The sequence below is a fragment of the Phocoena phocoena genome, chromosome 1 (genome assembly GCF_963924675.1).
Source record: "Phocoena phocoena chromosome 1, mPhoPho1.1, whole genome shotgun sequence".
In the NCBI taxonomy this organism is placed as follows: Eukaryota; Metazoa; Chordata; class Mammalia; order Artiodactyla; family Phocoenidae; genus Phocoena; species Phocoena phocoena.
Genome location: NC_089219.1, coordinates 98,458,604 through 98,482,272, shown reverse-complemented (window position 1 = coordinate 98,482,272; position 23,669 = coordinate 98,458,604). Strand labels below are relative to the sequence as shown.

The window sequence follows — 23,669 nt, the reverse complement described above, 5'->3', positions numbered from 1 at the left end:
GTACATTCTGGCTAAGTTTAGGAGCCTGCCACCAAAGTCTATTTCTTTCTCTTCTGTGGGTTCTGCTTGCCTCCTTCCTGTGCAATCTTTCTGATAAGCTATCAGAAAGCCAGAATGTTACGTAGTCAGTGCTCCCAGCTCCTCTCCCACCCAGAGTGACATTCTTATCTAGTCCTTGAGTAAATGAATGCTGAGTCTTCTCCATGCTATGAACACGCCCCCACCCAGCCCCCATTCTTTCCATCTTCTTGCTGAGTGTTCCTGGCTCTGTGCTTCCTCTTGGCCCATCTCACTTCCTGAAACACCACTGAAGAGCATTGCTTGTCTTGATGGAGTTTAAGTAGCCCTCCAGGGGCAGGGGAATTAACAGAAGCAGCATTTTCACTTTCAGCCCACATAGAACTGTCCTCCAGGCTTCTGGGAGCCCAGGGGTGTACGGCCTGCGTTGGGGCTGAAAGTGATGGCCCCGTGATGGACTGTCTCTAAGGAGAGGGGGAGAGGGGGTTCCAACAGAGAAGAGAAGGAATGGGCGAGTTGTGAGTTCCGGACTGTGGCTGCTGCACCTGGACCTCTGGCGAGATGTCTGGCAAGAGCTAGACTGACTGGTCCACACGGATCTTGTTGGCACAAATGTCACCTGGGAGGCTACACCTGGAAAGCGAGATGCCTGTCAACAGCACTGCCGTGTCCTTGGCCAGCGCTACCTACATCACTGTGGAGATTCTCATTGGGCTCTGTGCCATAGTGGGCAATGTGCTGGTCATCTGGGCGGTCAAACTGAACCCCAGCCTGCAGAACACCACCTTCTATTTCATTGTCTCCCTAGCCCTGGCTGACATTGCTGTCGGGGTGCTGGTCATGCCTTTGGCCATTGTCATTAGCCTGGGTGTCACAATCCACTTTCATGGTTGCCTTCTCATGACCTGCCTGCTGTTGATCTTCACCCACGCCTCCATCATGTCCTTGCTAGCCATTGCCGTGGACCGATACCTGCGGGTCAAGCTCACGGTCAGGTAACTTGCTTGGGGAGGGGTGGTGTGGGGCAGTGATAGAGGTGCCTGGGAAATGGGGCTACAACCTCCAGATCTCAGACTTTTTGAGTGGAAACAAATCCAAATTGGCCTCTGGGCTTGAAAGAGGTTCTTTTCACCATTTGGTGTGTGAAGGGTTTAACAACGATGAGTAGAGACTTGGGAACTAGAAACAGAGGAATGCTCCAATCCCTCCCCACTGACTACAGGAGTATATGCTCAATACCCTGGGGGGCTAAAGATGATAAAAACTCGATGCATCTTTAATTAGTGAAAAATGCTCTTGACTTTTAGAAATGATCGAAACATACTAGATGATAAGATAAGCAGAGAGAAAAGAAGGAGATAAACTGATGTTTCTCTTCTTTGCAAATGTAGGCTATTTTAAAGTTATTTTAATTTTGTTTCCTCTTCCATGTTGAGAAGGGGACCACAAAAGTTCTCCATTACAGAAAGTAGTAACAACTTTTCAGGTGACCTTGTGAACAGAACAGATTGCCAAATGAAGAGATCGAATTCCCCAGGTGTCCTGAATTACCTTGGTATCTTGTTGCTCCTCTCTTCTCTTGGGGAAAGAGCATGGTGAGGGAGCTACAGACAACTTTTGATACAAACGAGCCTGGGTTCAAATCCCAGATCTTGAGGCCTGATCTTGGGCAAGTTATTTAGCTTTCTGTGTCTCAGTTCCTCATCATAGTGGTAAGATGCTCTGAACTCAGATTCACCTCCATTCCATTTTAGCTCCAGCACTTTTGGTTCTGCAAGTTGATTAACTTGTCTGTTTCATTTTTTTCATCTATAAAATGGGGATGATAATTGTACCTTCCCCATAAGATCAAATGAGTTAATACACGTAAAGCTCTTAGAAAAATGCCCAGCACACAGTCTGTGCTCAGTAACTGGTAGCTGTAACTACTATGATTTTCACCATTACCATCAATGAAATGGAGATTGTCATAAAAATATCTCCAGTTTATCATGAGATTTTATTGAGAGAAAGTCTACTGAGTACCTAGCCAGTACTTAAAATCTGCTTCCTTCTTATAGCCTATGTAGAATGTTGTCAGGAAGAATGGTTTAAGGAGAATGGTTTAAGGAGAAATGGTGACTTTTGATTGGATGAGTCTTTTAAGGTCCTGGAAGCACCTCAACATGACGTTTGCAACTCCATGAGAGTGGAGTCTAACTCAAACCCCAAATGTAGTGCAAATAGAGAAGCAGAGGCAGACACAGGTAGGGGGTAAGTGTGGGACAGGCAGAGTCTAATTTATGAACACCAGCACAACAGCCAAAAAACAAACAAACAAACAAAAACAGTGCAGAGCACAGCAGGCAAACATGCTTTGAGCAGATTATTTCTCCCCAGGTAAGGCGATCCCAGGGGACTTTGATCGATAACTCTTACCTCCCAGGGACTGAAGAATTCTTGGGCTGGAAATGGAACTGTGAATGGGGTACGCAAGCCCCTGACTCTAGGCAACGTACTCCTGTTGCTTTGGAGGTTGTACTTCTTTAGAAAAGTTCCCAGAGAACTTTGCTGTATTTTTCTCTAATCATTGTCTGCTCATCTTGTCTTCATATTCAGTAGAGTTTAGCTGAAATCACCATAGAATATCAACACCCTCCAGTTCCATCTCCCCCCAACCCATTAGCAATTCCTGCTGTGAACTCACCAGCTCTCTTCCATTCCAACAGATACAAGAGGTTCACCACTCAAAGAAGAATATGGGTGGCTCTGGGCCTTTGCTGGCTGGTGTCATTCCTGGTGGGATTGACTCCCATGTTTGGCTGGAACATGAAACTGAACTCAGAGTACCACAAAAATCTCACCTTCCTTTCCTGCCAATTCCGTTCCGTAATGAGGATGGACTACATGGTCTACTTCAGCTTCTTCACTTGGATTTTCATTCCCCTGGTTGTCATGTGTGCCATCTACCTTGACATCTTCTATGTCATCCAGAACAAACTCAATCAGAACTTTTCTAACTCCAAAGAGACAGGTGCATTTTACGGACGGGAGTTCAAGACAGCCAAGTCTCTGTTTCTGGTTCTTTTCTTGTTTGCTTTGTCCTGGCTGCCTTTATCCATCATCAATTGTGTCATCTACTTTAATGGTGAAGTACCACAAGTTGTGCTCTACTTGGGCATCCTGCTGTCCCATGCTAACTCCATGATGAACCCTATCGTCTATGCTTATAAAATAAAGAAGTTCAAGGAAACCTATCTCTTGATCCTCAAATCCTGTGTGATCTGCCAGCCCTCTAATTCCTTGGACTCAAGCACTGAGCAGACTTCTGAGTAGCTATCCATGAAAGATGACTCTCCGTTCCATTACCCTTCAGATTCAGCAGGGACAAACACTTGAGGGCCTATCCACCTGGGCCATGGGCTCTCACGTGTTTGATTCCTTCCAGTGATGTGGGAAGCATTTGGCTGGCTGTCTCCAATTTTATCTTCCCTACTACCCTCTTTCTCTAATTCAATTTTTTTCTTGTCCTTCTTTTCTAATTCAATTTTCTGGGTGTCTGACTTGAGGACAATATTCCTGCCTGTGTTCCTCCTTCCCAAACAGAAGTCATGGAATCTTCCCAAACAGAAGTCATGGAATCTGAAGGATGCCTCATTGACTTACTGACAAAAGGGTCCCAACTGGGCTGGACATGTATGTAATGGTGACTCAGTTCTACTCCATTATGGAACTAAGCAGAGAAGCCTACTCTCAGCAGATACCTGGAGGATGGATGGAATGCAAGGAGTGAACTGAGTTTAAGAGGGACTTAACTTGCTGGATTCACCTGTAAATGTATTTGAGTAAATAAAAGATGATAACTAATTGCTGTGTAGCTCTTTGCTGAGGGTCAGGGTCACTTGGGTCTTGAAGACCCAGCTGGCTCCTCCTGGCACTCAGCCTGCTTCTACCTGATGCCATGTGGCATGTTCGCCTGTGTAAATTCTAGGACCCTCACCCCTGGCCCCAGAACACCCTGCTCCTTTTTCCAGGGCTGATCAGAACATTTGTCAACTTTATGAACGATTCATCGAGTGTTAGAGAAGAAATGATTCTTAGAGCTGAGTCTTAATCATCTCCTCTGGTATTTTATTATTTAATAGGAATAGCGGGAGTGGGGCAAAAAGAGACACCAGACAGCTATTATATGTTGAGCACTTTCTATGTACTATTTTGCATGCGTTCTCTCTTTTGGTCCTGACAGTCTTTTAGGTACCACCGTTATTACCATCTCTATTTTGCAGAAGAGAAAACTGAGACACAGAGGTGTTAAGTAACTTGTCCACGATCACACAGTTAACAAGTATGAGAGCCAGGATTTCAAGGCAGTCCTGCCTTATGGGAGAACCCAAGATTCTTGCTACCTGTCCCTAGACATGCAGAGTGACTTGTCATTTCTACAAAGTCCAAACTCTTAAGTCCACCTTATGTACAATTAACAGAATCATGGGTACAAACTATGATTTGTATACTCAAAGACTGCTGGGGGCTTCCCTGGTGGCGCAGTGGTTGAGAGTCCGCCTGCCGATGCAGGGGACACGGGTTTGTGCCCCGGTCCGGGAAGATCCCACATGCCGCGGAGCGGCTGGGCCTGTGAGCCATGGCCGCTGAGCCTGCGCGTCTGGAGCCTGTGCTCTGCCACGGGAGAGGCCACAGCAGTGAGAGGCCCGCGTACGGCAAAAAAAAAAAAAAGGACTGCTGGTTTTTTTGCATTAACTGCTGTTGCCAATTGGGACACAAGACAGGGATGGCGTTCTAGTCAAGTCATTCGGGCTTTAAGTGTGGCTCTGGAAGTTTGAGGTGGCATCTTTGATTGGGCTATCCAAACTTGCAGCTGTGGACTCTCACTCCCAAGACAATAAATATATTAACTTGATGAGAGCAGCAAGATGGGGATTTCAGTTAAACCACATCAAAGAAGATAACTGTACTGAAAACGTTTTTCTAATTAATTCTTAGCCAATCTTGAAAGGTTATCCTGATCCTAATCTTAGGCCAGAGCCTGATAAGCCTATTTATCTTGTTAACATTTCACTTCAGGGAAATGTCCTCGTGTCTTCTCTTGTCAGCCCAGGAATAATCAACACCATGTGCGATGTTGAAAAGCTCGCACATAGCATTTTCTACCGATGCCAAACCAGTTGGTCACCCCGCCCACCCACTTCCTGGTGCCATTCACAATCTTATGTTAGAGGCAGAGGACTGCAACGCACCCCGGCCCTCCATTCCTGGGTGTCCCTGGATGTGGGAGGGGACTTTTGTCCTGACAAATTCCCCATCAACATTTTGGGGGATCTTTTTTCTTTCAAAAGACAAGCCTCCCCCACCTCTAATTTTTTCTTAATGATATCCCCTCTTTTGATTTCAGCATTTTCCCCCAAATTAATTTTTGTGTTTAGTTAAAATGCCCCTCCAGGACGAGGCCCTGGGTCTACTCTGGGGCATTGGGTGCTCCTGGCACACTGTTCTACCCACGACTCACCTTTGCCCAGTTGGAGACTTGAGGGAAGTGCTGGTTGGTTCTTGGCCTCTAACCCAGTTGCTATAGCAACATTTGTCATGTGCCCTTTCAGGAAACTTGATTTAAAGGGACCGCTTGCCTCACAAGAAAACAGCAGTCTGTCCTGAGTCATTTGGTGTCATCAGACAAGCTGTAGCTCCAGAGTTTCAGAAAAACTTTTTTTTTTTCTCCCTTTCTCCTCCTCCCCTCCTTCTCTCTCTTTTCCTTTCTGACAGTCACTGATTAGCAAACCCACTGAAGGCTTGTAGGAAGTTGTATTTTGGGGGCTTGAGAGTCAATGAGAATCTCTTGAGCTAGGGGGCTCCACCAGCCCAGAAGAGGCCCTTACAGTGAAACGTCTTTTGGCGTGAACTCAAAAAAGATGAACCAAGACTCACTGGTGAGGAGTTGGGCTGGAAGCGGCGAGATCTACCCTGGTTTCAGGTTTAGAGATTAATGTCACTGGAGTTTCCCTGAGTCTGTCCCCTGGCTAGCTCCCTTCAGCTAAACATTGTCAAAGGTGGCTGCTGGGCTTTCATTTTAAAGGAATAAGATAAAAAAGACCACCAAGACAAAACTGAGGTTTGCTTCCTCCTTCCTCCTCCAGACAGATTCGCTGGAACAAAGGTAGATGCTGAGTAGCTGGGCTTACTTACTCAATTTTTAAAATCAAATCAACAGTAGAAATAAGTGAAGACCAACCAAATGAGAGCAAACAAACCCTATTTATTCTGAGCTTTCTATAGCAAAGGAGTCAGTCACTGCCCCTTGCTTTTTGGCAGAGACTTAAAGGCAGGCAGAAGAGTGGGATACTTTTATAGTAGAAAAAAGAAGGCTTCAGGTACACCCCGACTGGAGACTGTTGGCCTGGGGAGGCTGTAGGCAGGCCGACTAGAAGTGGGGCATCCTGTGTGATGGGTTAGGGGGCATACTTGACTTTCTCTGGTTGGTTCGTAGATGGAAGCAGGACAAAAATTAGGGAAGCTGTCAGTTATTCATCAGGTCCTGGCCATTCAGGGCCAATTGTTACAGGGATTATTGTTTGGCTTTCTGAATTGTTACTAGGAATAATGGCCTGAGTTCCTATAAGTCTGGTTTACATCAGGCTGGCTTCCTGGGCCAGTTACTATAGATAAGGGGCTGGTTTCCTGGGCTGGTAGTGGGCCAGAGTTCTATTTTTATATGTGGTCTGGCCATGGTCCGTTTGTATCTTCAGTTTCTTACAATTAAATTCACATTTTCTAGAGAAACTCTGCCCTTAGATACTATACTGGGTACAATGGGAATGAGAAAAATTAGGCTGCATCTTGCCCCAACCACTCGGATGACTGGCATAATGTAAAATCTCAACTCTAAAGTGCTCTACAGTGTTGCGATATTGTTACTGCTGGGGAAGCAGAATTGAGCGATGGAAAGAACAATTTTTTCTTTCAGATTTAGCATGAGCTCATGGCGGCTGTACTAGCTGTGTGAACTTAAATGTAGCAGTTACTTTAACTGAGCCTCCATTTTTCTCATCTGTAAAATGGGAGACTACTAATACCTGTGTCAACGTTTTGTTTTTTACTTTTTGTTATGAAAAATTTCAAACACACAAAAGTGGAGAGATTAGAATAATGAAGGCTCATATACCTATTGTCCTGCTTTAATAATGATCAACTTACAGCCAGCCTTGTTTCATTAATGACCCCACCAACTTGCCTTACCCTGATTATCTTGAAATTTTGCACATCAAATTATTTCATCTGTACACATTGCGGTTTGTATTTCTAAAAGATATTTTAAAAATTTGGTTTATCCTTATGACCCATTTACCTTTTTATTTACACATCAAATAGAGTGAAAATTAATTCTACCCTTAAGAGGGAGCAACAGAACTAATAACACCAGATAATACTCAGAACGCTAATAGACACACATGTTTATTCTCTGTAACTCTGAGCCTGTCATTTGCTTTAGAATGTTACTTTTTCACGTCTTGGGCATTTTCCTGATATCTGTGCATAATCTCCTTCTGTTGGTACTTTTTCAGTTTCACGGTGTGCCATCTCTGAGCAATACCGAGTGTTTGTTTTACATGCAGCTTTCTCAGCAATAGGGACTACTTTAAAAAAAAATAACCACAATGTCAGTATTAATTGATTGCTATGTAATGAAGTATTCCCAAATGTAGAGGCTTAACATGATTAGTATTATTATTTATTTATTTTTTGGGGGGTACGCGGGACTCTCACTGTTGTGGCCTCTCCCGTTGCGGAGCACAGGCTCCGGATGCGCAGGCTCAGCGGCCATGGCTCACGGGCCCAGCCGCTCCGCGGCATGTGGGATCTTCCCGGACGGGGGCACGAACCCGTGTCCCCTGCATCAGCAGGCGGACTCTCAACCACTGCGCCACCAGGGAAGCCCAACATGATAATAATTATCTCTTGTACTTTCTGTGGGTCAGGAATCCAGGAGCATCTTGGTTGGGTGGGTCATGCTTGACGTCTCTCACGAGATTTCTGGGTCTGTAGTCATCTGGAAGTTTGATGGTGCTGGAGGATTTACTCCCAAGGTGGGTCATACATTTACTCCCAAGGTGGGTCGCAAGTTGGTTCCTTTCCACATGGGCCTTTGCACAGGTCTGCTTGAGAGTCCTCACAACATGGCATCTGACTTCCGCAAGAAAGAAAGAGCAATGTGACTTCTGAGGTGGAAGTTGCACACCTTTTATGACCTAGCCTGGGAAGTCATATGCCATCCCTTCTACCATATTTTACTGATCACATGGGCTAGCCCTGATTCAGATTAGGAGGGGATTACACAATGGCATGAATCCAGGAGCCATCTTAGAGGCTGGCTATGACAATATCATTATCACAACTGAAAAAAAAGGTAACAATAATTTCTTTTTAAAAAAATTTTTTTGATAGATCTTTATTGGAGTATAATTGCTTCACAATACTGTGTTAGTTTCTGTTGTACAACAAAGTGAATCAGCTATGTGCATACACATGTCCCCATATCTCCTCCCTCTTGCGTCTCCCTCACATCCTCCCTACCCCACCCCTCTAGGTCATCACAAAGCACTGAGCTGATCTCCCTGTGCTATGCAGCTGCTTCCCACTAGCTAACTATTTTACATTTGGTAGCGTATATATGTCGATGCTACTCTCACTTTGCCCCAGCTTCACCCTCCCACCCCGTGTCCTCAAGTCCATTCTCTATGTCTACATCTTTATTCCTGCCCTGCAACTAGGTTCATCGGTACCATTTTTTTTTTTTTTTAGATTCCATATATATGCGTTAGCATACCGTATTTGTTTTTCTTTCTGACTTAATTCACTCTGTATGACAGACTCTAGGTCCATCCACCTCACTACAAATAACTCAATTTCATATCTTTTTATCGCTGAGTAATATTCCATTGTATATATGCACCACATCTTCTTTCATTCATCTGTCGATGGACATTTACTTTGGTTCCATGTCCTGGCTATTGTAAACAGTGCTGCAATGAACATTGTGGTACATGTCTCTTTTGGAATTATGGTTTTCTCGGGGTATATGCCCAGTAGTGGGATTGCTGGGTCATATGGTAGTTCTATTTTTAGATTTTTAAGGAAACTCCATACTGTTTTCCGTAGTGGTTGTATCAATTTACATGCCCACCGGCAGTGCATGAGGGTTCCCTTTTCACCACACCCTTTCCAGCACTTATTGTTTCCAGATTTTTTCATAATGGCCATTCTGACCTGCGTGAGGTGATACCTCATTATAGTTTTGATTTGCATTTCTCTAATAATTAGCGATGTTGAGCATCTTTTCATGTGTCTCTTGGCCAACTGTATGTCTTCCTTGGTGAAATGTCTATTTAGGTCTTCCTTCCGCCCATTTTTTAATTGGATTGTTTGTTTTTTTGATATTGAGCTCTATGAGCTGTTTGTATATTTCGGAGATTGATCCTTTGTCCGTGATCCTTTGTCCGTGGTTTCATTTGCAAATATTTTCTCCCATTCTGAGGGTTGTCTTTTCGTCTTGCTTATGGTTTCCTTTGCTGTGTAAAAGCTTTTAAGTTTAATTAAGTCCCATTTTTTAATTTTTGTTTTTATTTCTGTTACTCTAGGAGGTGGGTCAGAAAAGATCTTGCTATGGTTTATGTCAAAGAGTGTTTTTCCTATGTTTTCCTCTAAGAGTTTTATAATGTCTGGTCTTACATTTAGATCTTTAATCTATTTGGAGTTTATTTTTGTGTATGGTGTTAGGGAGTGTTCTAATTTCATTCTTTTACATGTAGTTGTCCAGTTTTCCCAGCACCACTTATCGAAGAGGCTCTCTTTTCTCCGTTGTATGTTCTTGCCTCCTTTGTTGTAAATTAGGTGCCCATATGTGCATGGGCTTATCTCTGGGCATTCTAACCTGTTCTATTGATCTATATTTCTGTTTTTGTGCCAGTACCATGCTGTCTTGATTACTCTAGCTTTGTGGTATAGTTTGAAGCCAGGGAACCTGATTCCTCCAGCTCCGTTTTTCTTTCTCAAGATTGCTTTGGCTATTCGGAGTCTTTTGTGTTTCCACACAAGTTGTAAAATTTTCTGTTCTAATTCTGTGAAGAATGCCATTGGTAGTTTGATAGGGATTGCATTGAATCTGTAGATTGCTTTGAGTAGTATAGTCATTTTCACAATATTGATTCTTCCAATCCAAGGACATGGTATATTTCTCCATCTGTTTTGAAAAGAATGGTTGTTAGCTCTTCTCTAAATGTTTGATAGAATTCACCTGGTCCAGCCATCTGGTCCTGGACTTTTGTTTGTTGGAAGATTTTTAATTATGGTTTCAATTTCATTACTTGTGATAGGTCTGTTTATGTTTTCTAATTTTTCCTGGTTCAGTCTCGGAAAATTGTACCTTTCTATGAATTTGTCCATTTCTTCGTGGCTGTCCATTTTATTGGCATACAGTTGTTTGTAGTAGTCTCTTATAATCCTTTGTATTTCTGCAGTGTCAGTTGTGATTTCTCCTTTTTCATTTCTAATTTTTTTTTTTTTTTTTTTTGCGGTACGCAGGCCTCTCACTGTTGTGGTTTCTCCTGTTGCGGAGCACAGGCTCTGGATGTGCAGCCTCAGCGGCCATGGCTCACGGGCCCAGCCGCTCCGTGGCATGTGGGATCTTCCTGGACTGGGGCACGAACTCATGTCCCCTGCCTCAGCAGGTGGACTCTCAACCACTGAGCCCAGGGAAGCCCCTCTAATTTTATTGATTTACTTCTCCCTTTTTTTCTCGATGAGTCTGGCTAATGGTTTATTAATTTTATCTTCTCAAAGAAGCAGCTTTTAGTTTTATTGATCTTTGCTATTGTTTTCTCTGTTTCTATTTCAGTTATTTCTGCTCTGATCTTTATGATTTATTTCCTTCTACTGACTTTGGGTTTTCTTTGTTCTTCTTCCTCTAGTTGTTTTAAGTGTAGGGTTAGATAGTTTACTTGAGATTTTTTTTGTTTCTTGAGGTGAGATTGAATTGCTATAAACTTCCCTCTTAGAACTGCTTTTGCTGCATCCCATATGTTTTGGGTCATTGTGTTCTCACTGTCATTTGTTTCTATGTGGTTTTTAATTTCTGTTTTGATTTGTTCAGTGATCTCTTGGTTATTTAGTAGCACACTGTTTAGCCTCCATGTATTTGGGTTTTTTACAGTTCTTTTCCTGTAATTGATTTCCAATTTCATAGTGTTGTGGTCAGAAAAGATGCTTGATACGATTTCAATTTTCTTAAATTTTCTGAGGCTTGATTTGTGATGCAAGATGTGGTCTATCCTGGAGAATGTTCCATGTGCACTTGAGAAGAATGTGTATTCTGCCGATTTTGAGTGGAATGTTGTATAAATATCAATTAAATATATCTGGTCTATTGTGTCATTTAAAGCTTGTATTTCCTTACTTATTTTCTGGTTGGATGATCTGTCCATTGGTGTAAGTGGGGTGTTAAAGTCCCCTACTCTATTATTGTGTTACTGTCAATTTCTCCTTTCATGGTTGTTAGCATTTGCCTTATGTATTGAGGTGCTCCTATGTTGGGTTCATAGACATTTATAATTGTTATATCTTCTTTTGGATTGATCCTTTGATCCTTATGTAGTGTCCCTCCTTATCTCTTGTAGCAGTCTTTATTTTAAATTCTATTTTATCTGATACAGGTATTGCTACTTCAGCTTTCTTTTGATTTCCATTTGCATGGAATATCTTTTTCCATCCCCTCACTTTTGGTCTGTATGTGTCCCTAGGTTGAAGTGGGTCTCTTGTAGACAGCCTATATATGGGTCTTTTTATTGTATCCATTCAGCCAGTCTGTGTGTTTTGGTTGGGGCATTTAATCCATTTACATTCAAGGTTATTATCAATATGTATGTTCCTATTACCATTTTCTTAATTGTTTTGGAGTTTTTTTTGTGGGTCTTTTTCTTCTCTTGTGTTTCCTGCTTAGAGAAGTTTCTTTAGCATTTGTTGTAAAGCTGGTTTGGTGGTGCTGAATTCTCTTAGTTTTTGCTTGTCTGAAAAGCTTTTGACTTCTCCATCAAATCTGAATGAGATCCTTGCTGCCTAGAGTAATCTTGGTTATAGGTTTTTCTCTTTCATCACTTTAAGTATATCTTGCCATTCCCTTCTGGCCTGCAGAGTGTCTGCTGAAAAAGCAGCTGATCATCTTATAGGGATTCCTTTGTATATTATTTTTCTGTTTTTCCCTTGCTGTTTTTAATATTTTTCTTTGAATTTAATTTTTGTTAGTTTGATTAATATGTGTCTTGGTGTGTTTTTCCTAGGATTTATCCTGTATGGGACTGTCTGTGCTTCCTGGACTTGGGTGACTATTTCCTTTCCCATGTTAAGGAAGAGATTATAGAGTTTTCTATAATCCCTTCAAATATTTTCTCAGACACTTTCTTTTTCTCTTCTTTTTCTGGGACCCCTATAATTAGAATGTTGGTGTGTTTAGTGTTGTCCCAGAGGTCTCTGAGATTGTCCTCAATTCTTTTCATTCTTTTTTCTTTATTCTGCTCCTCAGCAGTTATTTCTACCATTTTGTCTTCCAGCTCATTTGTTCATTCTTCTGCCTCAGTTATTCTGTTATTGATTCCTTCTTGTGTATTTTTCATTTCAGTTATTGTGTTGTTCATCTCTGTTTTTTTGTTCTTTAGTTCTTCTAGATCTTCGTTAAACATTTCTTGTATTTTCTGAATCCATGCCTCCATTCTATTTCTGAGATTCTGGGTCATCCTTTCTCTCATTACTCTGAATTATTTTTCAGGTAGATTGCCTATTTCCTCTTCATTTATTTGGTCTTGTAGGTTTTTACCTTACTCCTTCATCTGTGAATTTTTTTTTTTTTTTTTTTAATGAGTGGGATTGTGTTCCTGTTTTACTGGTTGTTTGGCCTGAGGCTTCCAACAGTGGAATTTGAGGCTACTGGGTAGAGCTTGGGTCTTGGTGCTGAGATGAAGAACTCTGTGAGACCTCACTCCAATGAATATTCCCTGGGGTCTGAGGTTCTCTGTTAGTTCAGTGCTTTGGACTCAGAGCTCCCACCACAGGAGATTCGGCCTGACCCCTGGCTCATGAACCAAGATCCCATAAGCTGCATGGGGTGGCAAAAAAACAAAAAAGAGAATAATAACAAAGTAAAAAATAAACTTAGACTAGGAAACTAACAGATATGTTAGAAAGAATATAAAAATATAGATGAATCAACAACTGGAAGGTACGTCAGTATCACAATAGTAAAGAAGAGGAGGAGAGAAAAGAAAAAAAAAAGGGGAGGGGAAGGCCTTAGCTGTGGAGGGCAGGGCCTAAGCAAGGGAAAGGTTTGGGTGCTGGGCGGGGCCAATGCTCAGGACCCACAGGGCTGGAAAAGGCCCTGGGGGCTGTGGGGGTGGGGCTTAGGCTCAAGGAACAGAAGGGGTCCAGGCGTGTCCCCCACCCCTGGTCTCAGAGGGGAGGGGACCTCACCTGGGAGCCCAGCAAGCTTCCTGGACTTGAGTGGGTGGGGCAAATGCCTTCCTCCCCTCTCCTGCTCCCCTGGTCCCGGAGGCCCCCTCCTGCCTGCCTCTCCTATTCTCCCCTCGGGCTCCTTCCTATGCCCCCAGGACCAATGCGGCCGGGGTGGGGTGGGGGGGCCTTGGAGGGCAGAGGACTGGCCTGGGAGCTCAGCAGCCTCCCTAGGCCTGAGTGGGCCAGGCGATCGCCCTCTGCTCCTTTCCTGCTCCTCCCGGAGAGTCCCTCCTGCCTGCCTCTCCTGATCTCCCCAGCCTCAGGGGCACCAATCTTGTCTGGCTTCCAATTCTTCCCCCTCAGTGCCCCCGTGTCCTACTGGTTCACTTGGGGGTTCCTCCTGTCTACTTGGGCATCAGGGTCCCCCACCAGTGGCCAGCACGTGCCCTAGTTGTGGGGAGAGCCTAACTCAGCGTCTTCCCACACTGCCATCTTGACTCTGCCCCCCAACAATAGTCTCTGAATATCATCAACTATCTAGTCACTGTCCAAATTTTCTCAATTGTTTCCTTCAGTCAGAATCCAAATAAATTCCATATATTGCAATTTTATCAATATGTCTCTTAAGCCCCTTTTAATCTATAGATTCCTGCTTCATTTTTACCCTGTGCTGTTTAATTGTTGAACTCATAAAGGTTTCATAAGGAATAAATGAGGCAATATAAGCAAAACACCTACCATGATGCAGGTAAATCATGTACCATGATGCAGGCCTGCTGCTGGCCCATATGCTGACTTGGTGTGAATTAGAGAAAGGCTCTCCTTCCTCAAGAGAGGACATTATTGAAAACCTGGACAATCACCCACGTCCAGCCCTTGATGAGAAGTGCTAGCTCTGGGATGTGATAAGTAAGCATTCAGCTTAAATTCAACTGAGGGTGGTTCCATAATTCAAACTTTAAAAATCAGTGGCCAGCCCATATGAGTCCCATTAGGAATAAGGGGAAGCTTCTGCTGCACGGACAGAGAGCCTTGCTTTGTCCCAAGAAAGCTTTCAAGATGTCTGTAGGCTGCAGCTTGTCTACTGATGCACAAAACCCCACACTTTCACCTGCTCACATGCTCCGGATGCCAGGCTCCACCTGCTTCAGGCTCCACCCTCTATCTACTCAGAAGGCGGGATAGTTATGAATCTCATTACTAGTCTTCCTCTCAGCTAAATAGGAATTGGACTTCCAAGAGTGGTGAACAGACAAGAGGCCTGGCCTCTTATGATACCTGGACCATTGGCAGAACAGGGCACTGTTACACAGATGAATGTGTGCCAGCGATGGTGTGTGTGCATGTGCCCTTCTGAGTGTGCCTTGTGTGCCAGAGTGGATTTATCCAGGAGGGGGATCTTCACTGCTGTTCTGGGCTCTACCAGGAAGCCCAGAATATTCTCATATTACTATATAAGTAAGTGTATGTCCACAAATGGCATCCCTCTCATGAGGTACCCTTGTGCAGTGCACAACCTGGGTACCTATACATAGTAGCACTTCTTGGATTAACTGGTTGGTCCTTCTTTTCCCTGATCACTCCAAACAGGATAAAACCATCTTAAACTCAAAGATTCCTATTTCCTGAAAACAGATCTAGGATTCCTAAGAGCCCTGGGTCCATCTGGTCATCCCAGTTGAAGGTTCACTTCCTTCCAGTCATGAGGCTCTTCATTCTGCTCTCCTTGACTGTCTTTTCAGGTAAGAGATGGGGAAGAAACATCTCCAACCCTCCAAGCTTCTCAGAGACTGTGCATTTTCTTTTCCTTTCCTACCTGGAGTTCTTGCTTATTAGCTCAAACCACCTAAGGAGTGGGATGGGAAAATAAAAGGAGGTGGAAATAGATCTTGTCCAAATTAGCCCTTGTTCTTTGATCTGATGAAGGGGTTGTGGGGGAATTTGAAGCCCTCAGCTAAAATGAGGGGTCTGGATTCTCTCTCTCAGTTTAAGTTCCCCCTTCCTTTCCCCTTTCTCCCCTTAAAAACATTTGTGCTAATATATGAGGACGGGACTTTCCACTTTCTGCTCATGCCTGACCCCAAAGATGAGACTCAGAGGACCGGGTTGGCCCCAGCTCTGCCACTGTCCAGCCTTGTGACCTTTGAGAGTCACTGCACCTCTCTCTGAGTCAGTGTTCAGGCCAGTAAACTGAGTATCACACAACTTTCTTATGGGGTCCATCTGAGAACAAAATACCGTACCATGTCAAATGATATCAAGGATGTGAGCCTGCATTGTAGGCTGGTCGCACCCACTGTGAGCTACACTTGAGGCAGCATTTGAGGAGGCCCCAGTGCACATCTGGAAGGCTGAGGGGTGGTCTCTGTTGCCCATCTCGTCTCCTTGGTCAGACACTTCCCCAGCCACTGTCATTCTGGATGTGAAGTACACGACTTCCTTATTATGCAACATCCTGAGATGACAGATGTGCCCACACTGGTCTGGTATGGAGGAAACATGAAGTTCTTAGCCCCTGAGGACAGACAGAACCAGACATCTCTGTTTTCAGCCCTATACATCCAACAGAAGCCTCTAAACCTCCTTACTTTCTTTTTCTATAATTATTTTCTTTTTTTTTTTTTTTTTTTTTTTTTTTGCGGTACGCGGGCCTCTCACTGCTGTGGCCTCTCCCATTGTGGAGCACAGGCTTCGGATGCACAGGCTCAGTGGCCATGGCTCGCGGGCCCAGCCGCTCTGCGGCATGTGGGATCCTCCCGGACCGAGGTACAAACCCGTGTCCCCTGCATCGGCAGGCGGACTCTCAACCACTGCGCCACCAGGGAAGCCCTATTTTCTATTTTTTAAAATTTTATTGAAGTATATTTGATTGACAATGTTGTGTAGTTTCAGGTGTACAGCAAAGTGATTCAGTTATACATATATATATATTTTCAGATTTTTTTCCATTATAGATTATTACAAGATACTGAATATAGTTCCCTGTGCTATACAGTAGGTCTTTGTTGTTTAGCTATTTTATATATAGTAGTGTGTATCTGTTAACCCCAAACTCCTAATGTATTCCTCCCCTTGCCCTTTCCCCTTTGGTAACCATAAGTTTGCTTTCTATGTCTGTGAGTTTGTTTCTGTTTCAAACCTCCTTACTTTCTTTTCGAGGATACCAAGGTGGAGTGGGGGGCTAGGGGCAGAGGATATACTAACAGTAAGCCTCGGGCTTTTCTACCCTCCCCCGCAAGCAACATGAGAAGCCACCTAAATTCTTGCAGAGGGGGAGACGTATTTTACCCACTCTTAGGCCAGGGAAGAAGTCTTCTCCAGGGCTGCCGTATTAGTTTGCTAGGCCTCCTGTAACAACCACAGACTGTGTGGTTTACACAACAGAAATTTGTTTCCTTACAGTGATGGAGGCCAGAAGTCCAAGATCAAGGTGTTGGCAGGTTTGGTTTCTCCTGAGGTCTCTCTCCTTGGCTTGCAGAGGGCCGCCTTCCCACTGTGTCCTCACATGGTCATCCCTCTGTTGTCTGTGTCCTAATCTTTTTTATTAGGGCACCGATCAGATTGGATTAGGGCACATTCTAACGACCCCCTTTTAACTTAATTACCTATTTAAAGGCACGAAATCCAAACGTAGTCACATTCTAAAGTACTGGGTGGTTAACACGTCAACGTATAAATTTTAGGGGGACACTATTCAGCCCATAACAGTTGCCAACCCCAAAGCAGGCAAAAATCGGCCTCCAATGCTTTAATTAATTTTCCTCCAGGGTGCAGGAACTACAATGTGTTTAAAAGAACAATAGTGTTTGTCTATGTGTGTTTTCACAGATGCTATGGTCATGGATGAAAAGGTCAAGGAAATCTTTGTGCCGGACACATCTTCTGCCATCTGCAACTACGATGCCCACTATAAGGACCACCCCAAATACTGGTGCCGAGGTTATTTCCGGGACTATTGCAACATCATTGCCTTCACCCCCAACAGCACTGACCGCGTGGCCCTGAGGGACACAGGAAACCAGCTTATTGTCACTGTGTCCTGCCTGACCGAGGAGGATATGGGCTGGTACTGGTGCAGCATCCAGCGGGACTTTGCCGGGGATGACATGGATTTTACAGAGCTGGTTGTCACTGACAACAGAAGAGCCCTCGCCAACAATTTTTGGTCTGGGAGAGGTAAGAGCCTGTTGGGGGTCCAGCTGCGGGTACCCCACAGCAGTGCCTGTTAGCTGGTGTGGTAAATACTCAGAGAGCAAACACTCGGGCTCCCCCTAGGTTCTCTGGGGTAACCTGGCCCCTCCTTCCCTCCATAGTAGGATAGCTGCTGCTGATGCTGACCACTGACTTGGAATTTGGGGAAGAGGAGGGTCCCTTGCCCTGGGCTGCTCTTGGCACCTCTCTCTCCTCACAGCCATCTGGCAGATGGAACTTGGGAGGCTGACAGGTGCGAGAGCATTACCTTGCCGGTCTAGAATCTTGAAGATTCGCTTCTTGAGGCGTGACTGAGGCTGTAAAATGTGGTCTAAGGGCTCCCCTGGTGGCGCAGTTGTTGAGAGTCCGCCTGCCGATGCAGGGGACGTGGGTTCGTGCCCCGGTCCAGGAAGATCCCGCATGCCGCGGGGCGGCTGGGCCCGTGAGCCATGGCCGCTGAGCCTGCGCGTCCGGAGCCTGTGCTCCGCAACGGGAGAGGCCACAACAGTGAGAGGCCCGTGTACTGCAAAAAAAAAAAAAAAGAAAAAAAGAAAAAAAAAAAAAGTGGTCTAAGCACCCAGACAAGCACCCTCAAAAACTGTCCACTTAAATAATTTCATAATTTACAGGGATAAATATGGTCCAAGAGGTCAGTGCTTTCTTTTAAGGAGTACAGTTTGCACCAGGAAGCTGCCGGAAGGGTGTGGGTGGAGTAGCCTGGAGGGGTAAGTCTGTATAAGCCAATGTGTTGCTCCTTTGGGCCAGGGCGAAGACATAGGGTCTCCAGATGCTCCCCCAAATCCTTCTGTCCAACGCTGAAAACCTCTCTCAGGCACACTGTTTATGGAAAGTACTATCTTTCTTTTCTTCTTCTTTTCCTCCTGTGGCTTCTCATTATTTCCATTTCTAGAAGGGATGCCTTTTTCTAGTGCAGTCCAGAGCACAGTGTCTGTAGGAAAACAGAGGACTTAAGGGAAGCTCCGGGAAGCCTCCTCCTGGTGCTAGAGGGCCTTGCTCACACTTGACCAACTGGTTATTTGTTCAGCAAGCCTCTTACTGAATGTGTGATACCCTTCACGCCTGCAGTGTTTCTACTTTGTGTGGTTCTGCTTTTACTTAACTGTGTAGTCTGTCCTGAGTTTTAGGCTCAGGATGAGAGAAGTCCCACCTAAGTGTGCTCCTTAGTTTAAATGAAACACAGACACCCCCCCCACACACACACCCCAGTCTTATCACAGGTGGCAATGTGGGTGGCCATAGTGGCCCTTCTCCCATTGGGTTTTGGTGGCTGTCATAAGCATGATGTGGTAATTATGGTACCTACTGATCAGTTCCTTAAGGATAGGACTGGCACGCAGCCTGGCACTCTCTAACCACAGGCCATATCTAGTCAACACAGCGCCTTTGTGCAAATCTGGAAAAGATGCCCCTTCCTCCAGGTGCATGGAGCCCAGTGGCAAGGTGCATGGTTTGGCAAACGAGTATAAGGGCTGGATTACAGCCCTGCTTGTTCCCTCCACCTCTGCCCTGTGCAGGGCACCCATGAACAGCTGGACTTGACCCAGCAGTCACCCAGGGCACTAATTCTCTGGAGACTGAGGGAATGACAGGCAGAGGTGCAGAGATGCAGAAGGCAAAGGAAGGGCCTGGGGATGGGCCTTATTTGACTCTCAACAAATCCTTTCTGACACAGACCTATCAGGCAACCAGAACAGAAGCTGCAGTTCTTCCGAAGTTGTCCACAAGGCAGATCACTCCAGGTGAGTCATGAGTTTGGGAGACAAGCAGACTTTGGGTGGGCAGGAACAACACAACATGACGGTGGGTTTGCACCTGCTCCTTTTCAGCAGTGTATTGTTTCTCGTCCTGAACTGTCTTCAGTGTGACTATTTGCTTCCTTTCAAAAGAATATAGTTTAGGACTCTTGATCACAAGCAGCAAGAATGCTCTCTGGCTATTTTAGCTAAAGGGGGAAATTCGTCATAAGGAGAGAGCAATGACTGATGAAATGAGAGGGCAGGGATGTGGTAGCCCTGAGAAAGGGTCTGAATGTCAGGATTTATCTCCATCTCTAATCTGCTACGCTTATGTGTGTTTGCTTCCTCTCTCTCCCCACTGCCCTTTTATATTTCATTTTTGCCATAGGAGAAGATAATCCATTTCTAGCTGCCGAGTTTATTTTTCCCCCCGTTCAAGAGACTCGCCAGCCTGAGACTGCATCCTCCAACTTCCAGTCCCATGTTAGTCCCCGAGGAGGGGGCTGGGCCCAGCTTGGTCAGACACCCACCGCAGGTCCAATCAAGTGTGGTCTGGAGGAGACGGGTGCTCTGAAGGAATCCAGGTTGCCAGGGGTTGCTGGAACCGGGCGAGAGCAGGGGCAGGGAGAGGGGACGGGTCTCAGAAAAGGGCATCCTGGGCAGAGAACCAAAAGATGGTGTCTTCCAAGGGACGTGGATGCTGTCTGTGATTCCTTCCAGGATGACCATTCTCATCATTTGCTTGCTGAGCACGGGCTTGGGGACCATCTCTATAATCAGTCATTTGTCCAGAAGAAGGAGAGGTCAAATGAGTAGAAGGGGTAGGTAGCAGTTGGGGTGGTGTGGGTGGGAATTGGGGAAAATGAAAGGGGTCAAGGAACAGCTTTCAAATGGGTGAATGTGACCCTCTTCTTTTTGCCTGGACCCCTGGAATCCCGTGCAGCCTGCCCATGGGCTAGGGGCAATTCTGTTTCACGGTGACAAATGCTCCCTGAGAGGTGGCAGAGAGAGCACTGTGGCCCTCATAAGTGGAGGTGTGTGTAGACCCGCGAGGAGGGAGGCTGAGACATCAGAGGAAATTCTGGGGCCCCTGGATAAGCAGGCATAGAAAGGTCTCCTTGAGAAGAAGGGTCAGGATCGGAAGAGGACAGGCCCAAGGGCCTCAGGCCCAGCCTTGAGCCATGGGAGGAGAGGCCTTTCAGCTTTGTGCCTCCTTCTGCCCTTGGGCGATTGCAGGTAAAGGCCTAGCCAGAAGCCAGAAAAGCAGCCAAGCTTCCTCTGTGGTCCCCACACGTCCGGTAAGTTCCCTCCTTGACTCTTCTATCCTGGGCCCTGTGCCCCCCACTCCCTGATCTGTAGGGCGCCCTATTCCTAAATAGAAGAAGGCCACCATGTGGTGAATCGGTTAACCTCTCAAGTGGACACAGGGTAGAGAGAGCATCACTGACAAGTGCCACTGTTTGTCTAATAGGTTTTTCGTTGTTTTCTTTTTATGCTCAGAAGACACAGAAATACCTTGGGCAATGGAGAGGCTGTAAGTATAATTACGAAACAGACTCCAACCTCCTCTGGGTATGGAACTGTAGAAGACAACATTCTAGAGAATGAGAGAACACAAACCAGAAACACCTGTTAATGAAACACAGGGTCTACAGCCAGACAAACCTGAAATCCAAAGCTAAGGCTGTGAGGCCTCATTCTCTGTCTGTGATAATTTGGCCCCGGGGGCAGAGCAGGAGTCCTAAGAAATCAAAGCAGTGGCTCCCATGGCATTTCTGGCCTTTTGCCGTTTAAGAGCTGTGGGAACTGTGGAGGTGGGGGATGCAGACAAGGCAACATCTCGCTTGGTTTTACCCAAGACCCCTCCCTTTGGGACACAATTTGAGTCTAGGTTTTTGCAAAACCCATTGTCACTTCCTTAAGGCATGACCCTGGGAAACTTGTTACTTCTCTGGGCCTGTTTTCTTCTCTATAAATTGAGGACCCCATACTCCCCAGGATTTTTTACTAATTCACTCATTCATTCATTCATTCAATAAACAAGGACCACGCCAGATTTTGGGATACACAGCTGAGGCAAAGAAATATTATCTGTCTTCATGGAGCATATAATGTAGAGGGGGAAGTAGGCAAGCCATCTCAGACATACACACACACACACACACACACACACACACACACACACACGTGAGATCATCAACTAGAGTAAGTACTCTGAAGGAGAGATGCGTGGTGCTATGCAAGTTGAAGCAATGGCACCCAACCCTATTTTTTTTTAGCAAGGAGTTGTACAACTTGGTTTAGCCACGGCCTGCTTCCTTACGCTCAGGCAATGGGAACGTGACAGCCGCAATCAGGGGCCTTTATGGGTTCTGAAAGAGTCCAGCTGCATTCACGTCACCAGAGCTTGGTGAGAGGTGAATGCAGGCCCCACGCACCAAGCTTTCCTGCTGACTGACTGATGACCTTTAAAGTCATGACATCTGATTTCCACCCTGAAAACAAACTTGGGTGTTTGGTCTCCATGAAGCACCCATGACAGAGTTTGCCACCTTTGCTGCAGAAACACCCAGCAGAGGTAGGCAACAAATCTCAACTCAATTTTCCTTTTCTGTTTCCAACAAAGTAGACAACTCTTTGAAGCCCCTCTCTCATGTCCTGACTCCAAAGGCAATGGCTCATACTGAACAGATGGGACCGAAGATTTCTTTTATTTAGTTGAAAAATAAAATGATGCTACAATAGAGTCACCATGACAACCGGCCCACATCTTGGGGACTGATTCTGATGTCAGGCATTCTGAAGGACCCTCTAACCTTGCCAGCGACCATTTGCAGTTACGTAAGAATGGTGGCAGCCAGAGGGGCTGTGCTAGGCCACGCCTAAGTAAGGCCACGGTCAGATAACATCTCAAGATCTTAGTTCTCATGCACTTGGCTTGTCAGAAGTGAAGAAAGGGCCAGATCTTGGTCAGAGGGCCAGGAGATCACTTGTGTTGTATTTTTTAGACAATAAATTTCTGACCCAGTATTGAATGAACTCCAAGGTATGACTAACTTCTCTCAGGATATCACTGGGAGAGTATTTCTGGAAAAGTTTCTTTTAAAGTATAGTGTTCCAATTTACTTCTGAATCGGTATTACATGCTGTTCTACCCAAAGAAGGGGAGAGAGGCTAAATCAGGGCTTCTTAGATTCTCTTGGCTCAAAGACTGTCCTGTATGGGAAACTGCCACTAGACTGAATGGATACTGCTTCTGATCAGTGAGAAGCCAAGGTGTGATAAATTAAGAGAAATATCCATTCACATCAGGAAACACAAATCAATACGGGGACATCAGCAGTTGAGGGTGCAGGTGAGGTGACACTGTCATTAATGCCAGAATTACCCAAACTCTTAGCTCCTACATGAATGTCTGCACCCTCTCTTCCCATAGAGTGTCTCTCCTGCTATTTCAGACCCTGGCGGCTTCCCATCACTGCCTCTGTTGCCCTCATAAAGAGCCTGCTCTTCCAGTCTCTTCTGATAGGGTGCTGGCCAGTCTCTGCACTCAGGACACTCAGTGGCCCTCTGGTCTGAGCAGGGCTGGGACAGGGTTCTGCACATGCCCTGCACGTGTAGGTCCAGGCTCTCACACACTCGTTAATGAGCACAGTTCCTTCAGCTTCCACCCTGAGCCCTCTCTCCATAGGTAGGGAACTCAAAGCTACTCAGAACCCTGATGGGGAGAGGAGGGAGTGTGGATGCCACTCCATTGCTGCCATCCTCCGTGTTCCCACACAGCTGGCCCCCTCCCTCCCAGAGTCTCAGATCAAACAACATCGAAAGTGCTGTCTCTCAAATGCAAATCAAAACTACAATGAGGTATCACCTCACATCGGTCAGAATGGCCATCATCAAAAAATTTACAAACAATAAATGCTGGAGAGGGTGTGGAGAAAAGGGAATCCTCTTGCACTGTTAGTGGGAATGTAAATTGATACAGCCACTATGGAGAACAGTATGGAGGTTCCTTAACAAACTACAAATAGAACTACCATACAACCCAGCAATCCCACTACTGGCCATATACCCTGAGAAAACCATCATTCAAAAAGAGTCATGTACAACAATGTTCATTGAAGCTTTATTTGCAATAGTCAGGACATGGAAGCAACCTAAGTGTCCATTGACAGATGAATGGATAAAGAAGATGTGGCACATATATACAATGGAATA

General features: G+C 45.2%; 1 protein-coding gene across 2 annotated transcripts; it reads left to right on the top strand.

The window, feature by feature from the left end:
• The first annotated feature begins 394 nt into the window (after window positions 1-394).
• ADORA3 (adenosine A3 receptor) lies at window positions 395-22,204 on the top strand. Of its 2 annotated transcripts, XM_065878443.1 has the most exons (7): window positions 395-1,013; window positions 15,139-15,245; window positions 17,332-17,679; window positions 19,388-19,454; window positions 20,172-20,272; window positions 20,688-20,749; window positions 22,078-22,204. In XM_065878443.1, the coding sequence occupies exons 1-7, from the start codon at window positions 631-633 to the stop codon at window positions 22,078-22,080; spliced, it is 1,071 nt and encodes a 356-aa protein (XP_065734515.1). In that variant the 5' UTR covers window positions 395-630; the 3' UTR covers window positions 22,081-22,204. The 2 variants fall into 2 exon arrangements, with proteins under 2 accessions (XP_065734515.1, XP_065734524.1); XM_065878452.1 differs by lacking the exons at window positions 15,139-15,245; window positions 17,332-17,679; window positions 19,388-19,454; ... (1 more) ...; window positions 20,688-20,749; window positions 22,078-22,204 and adding an exon at window positions 2,727-3,864 and having other exon boundaries at window positions 433-1,013.
• The last annotated feature ends 1,465 nt before the right edge of the window (window positions 22,205-23,669 follow it).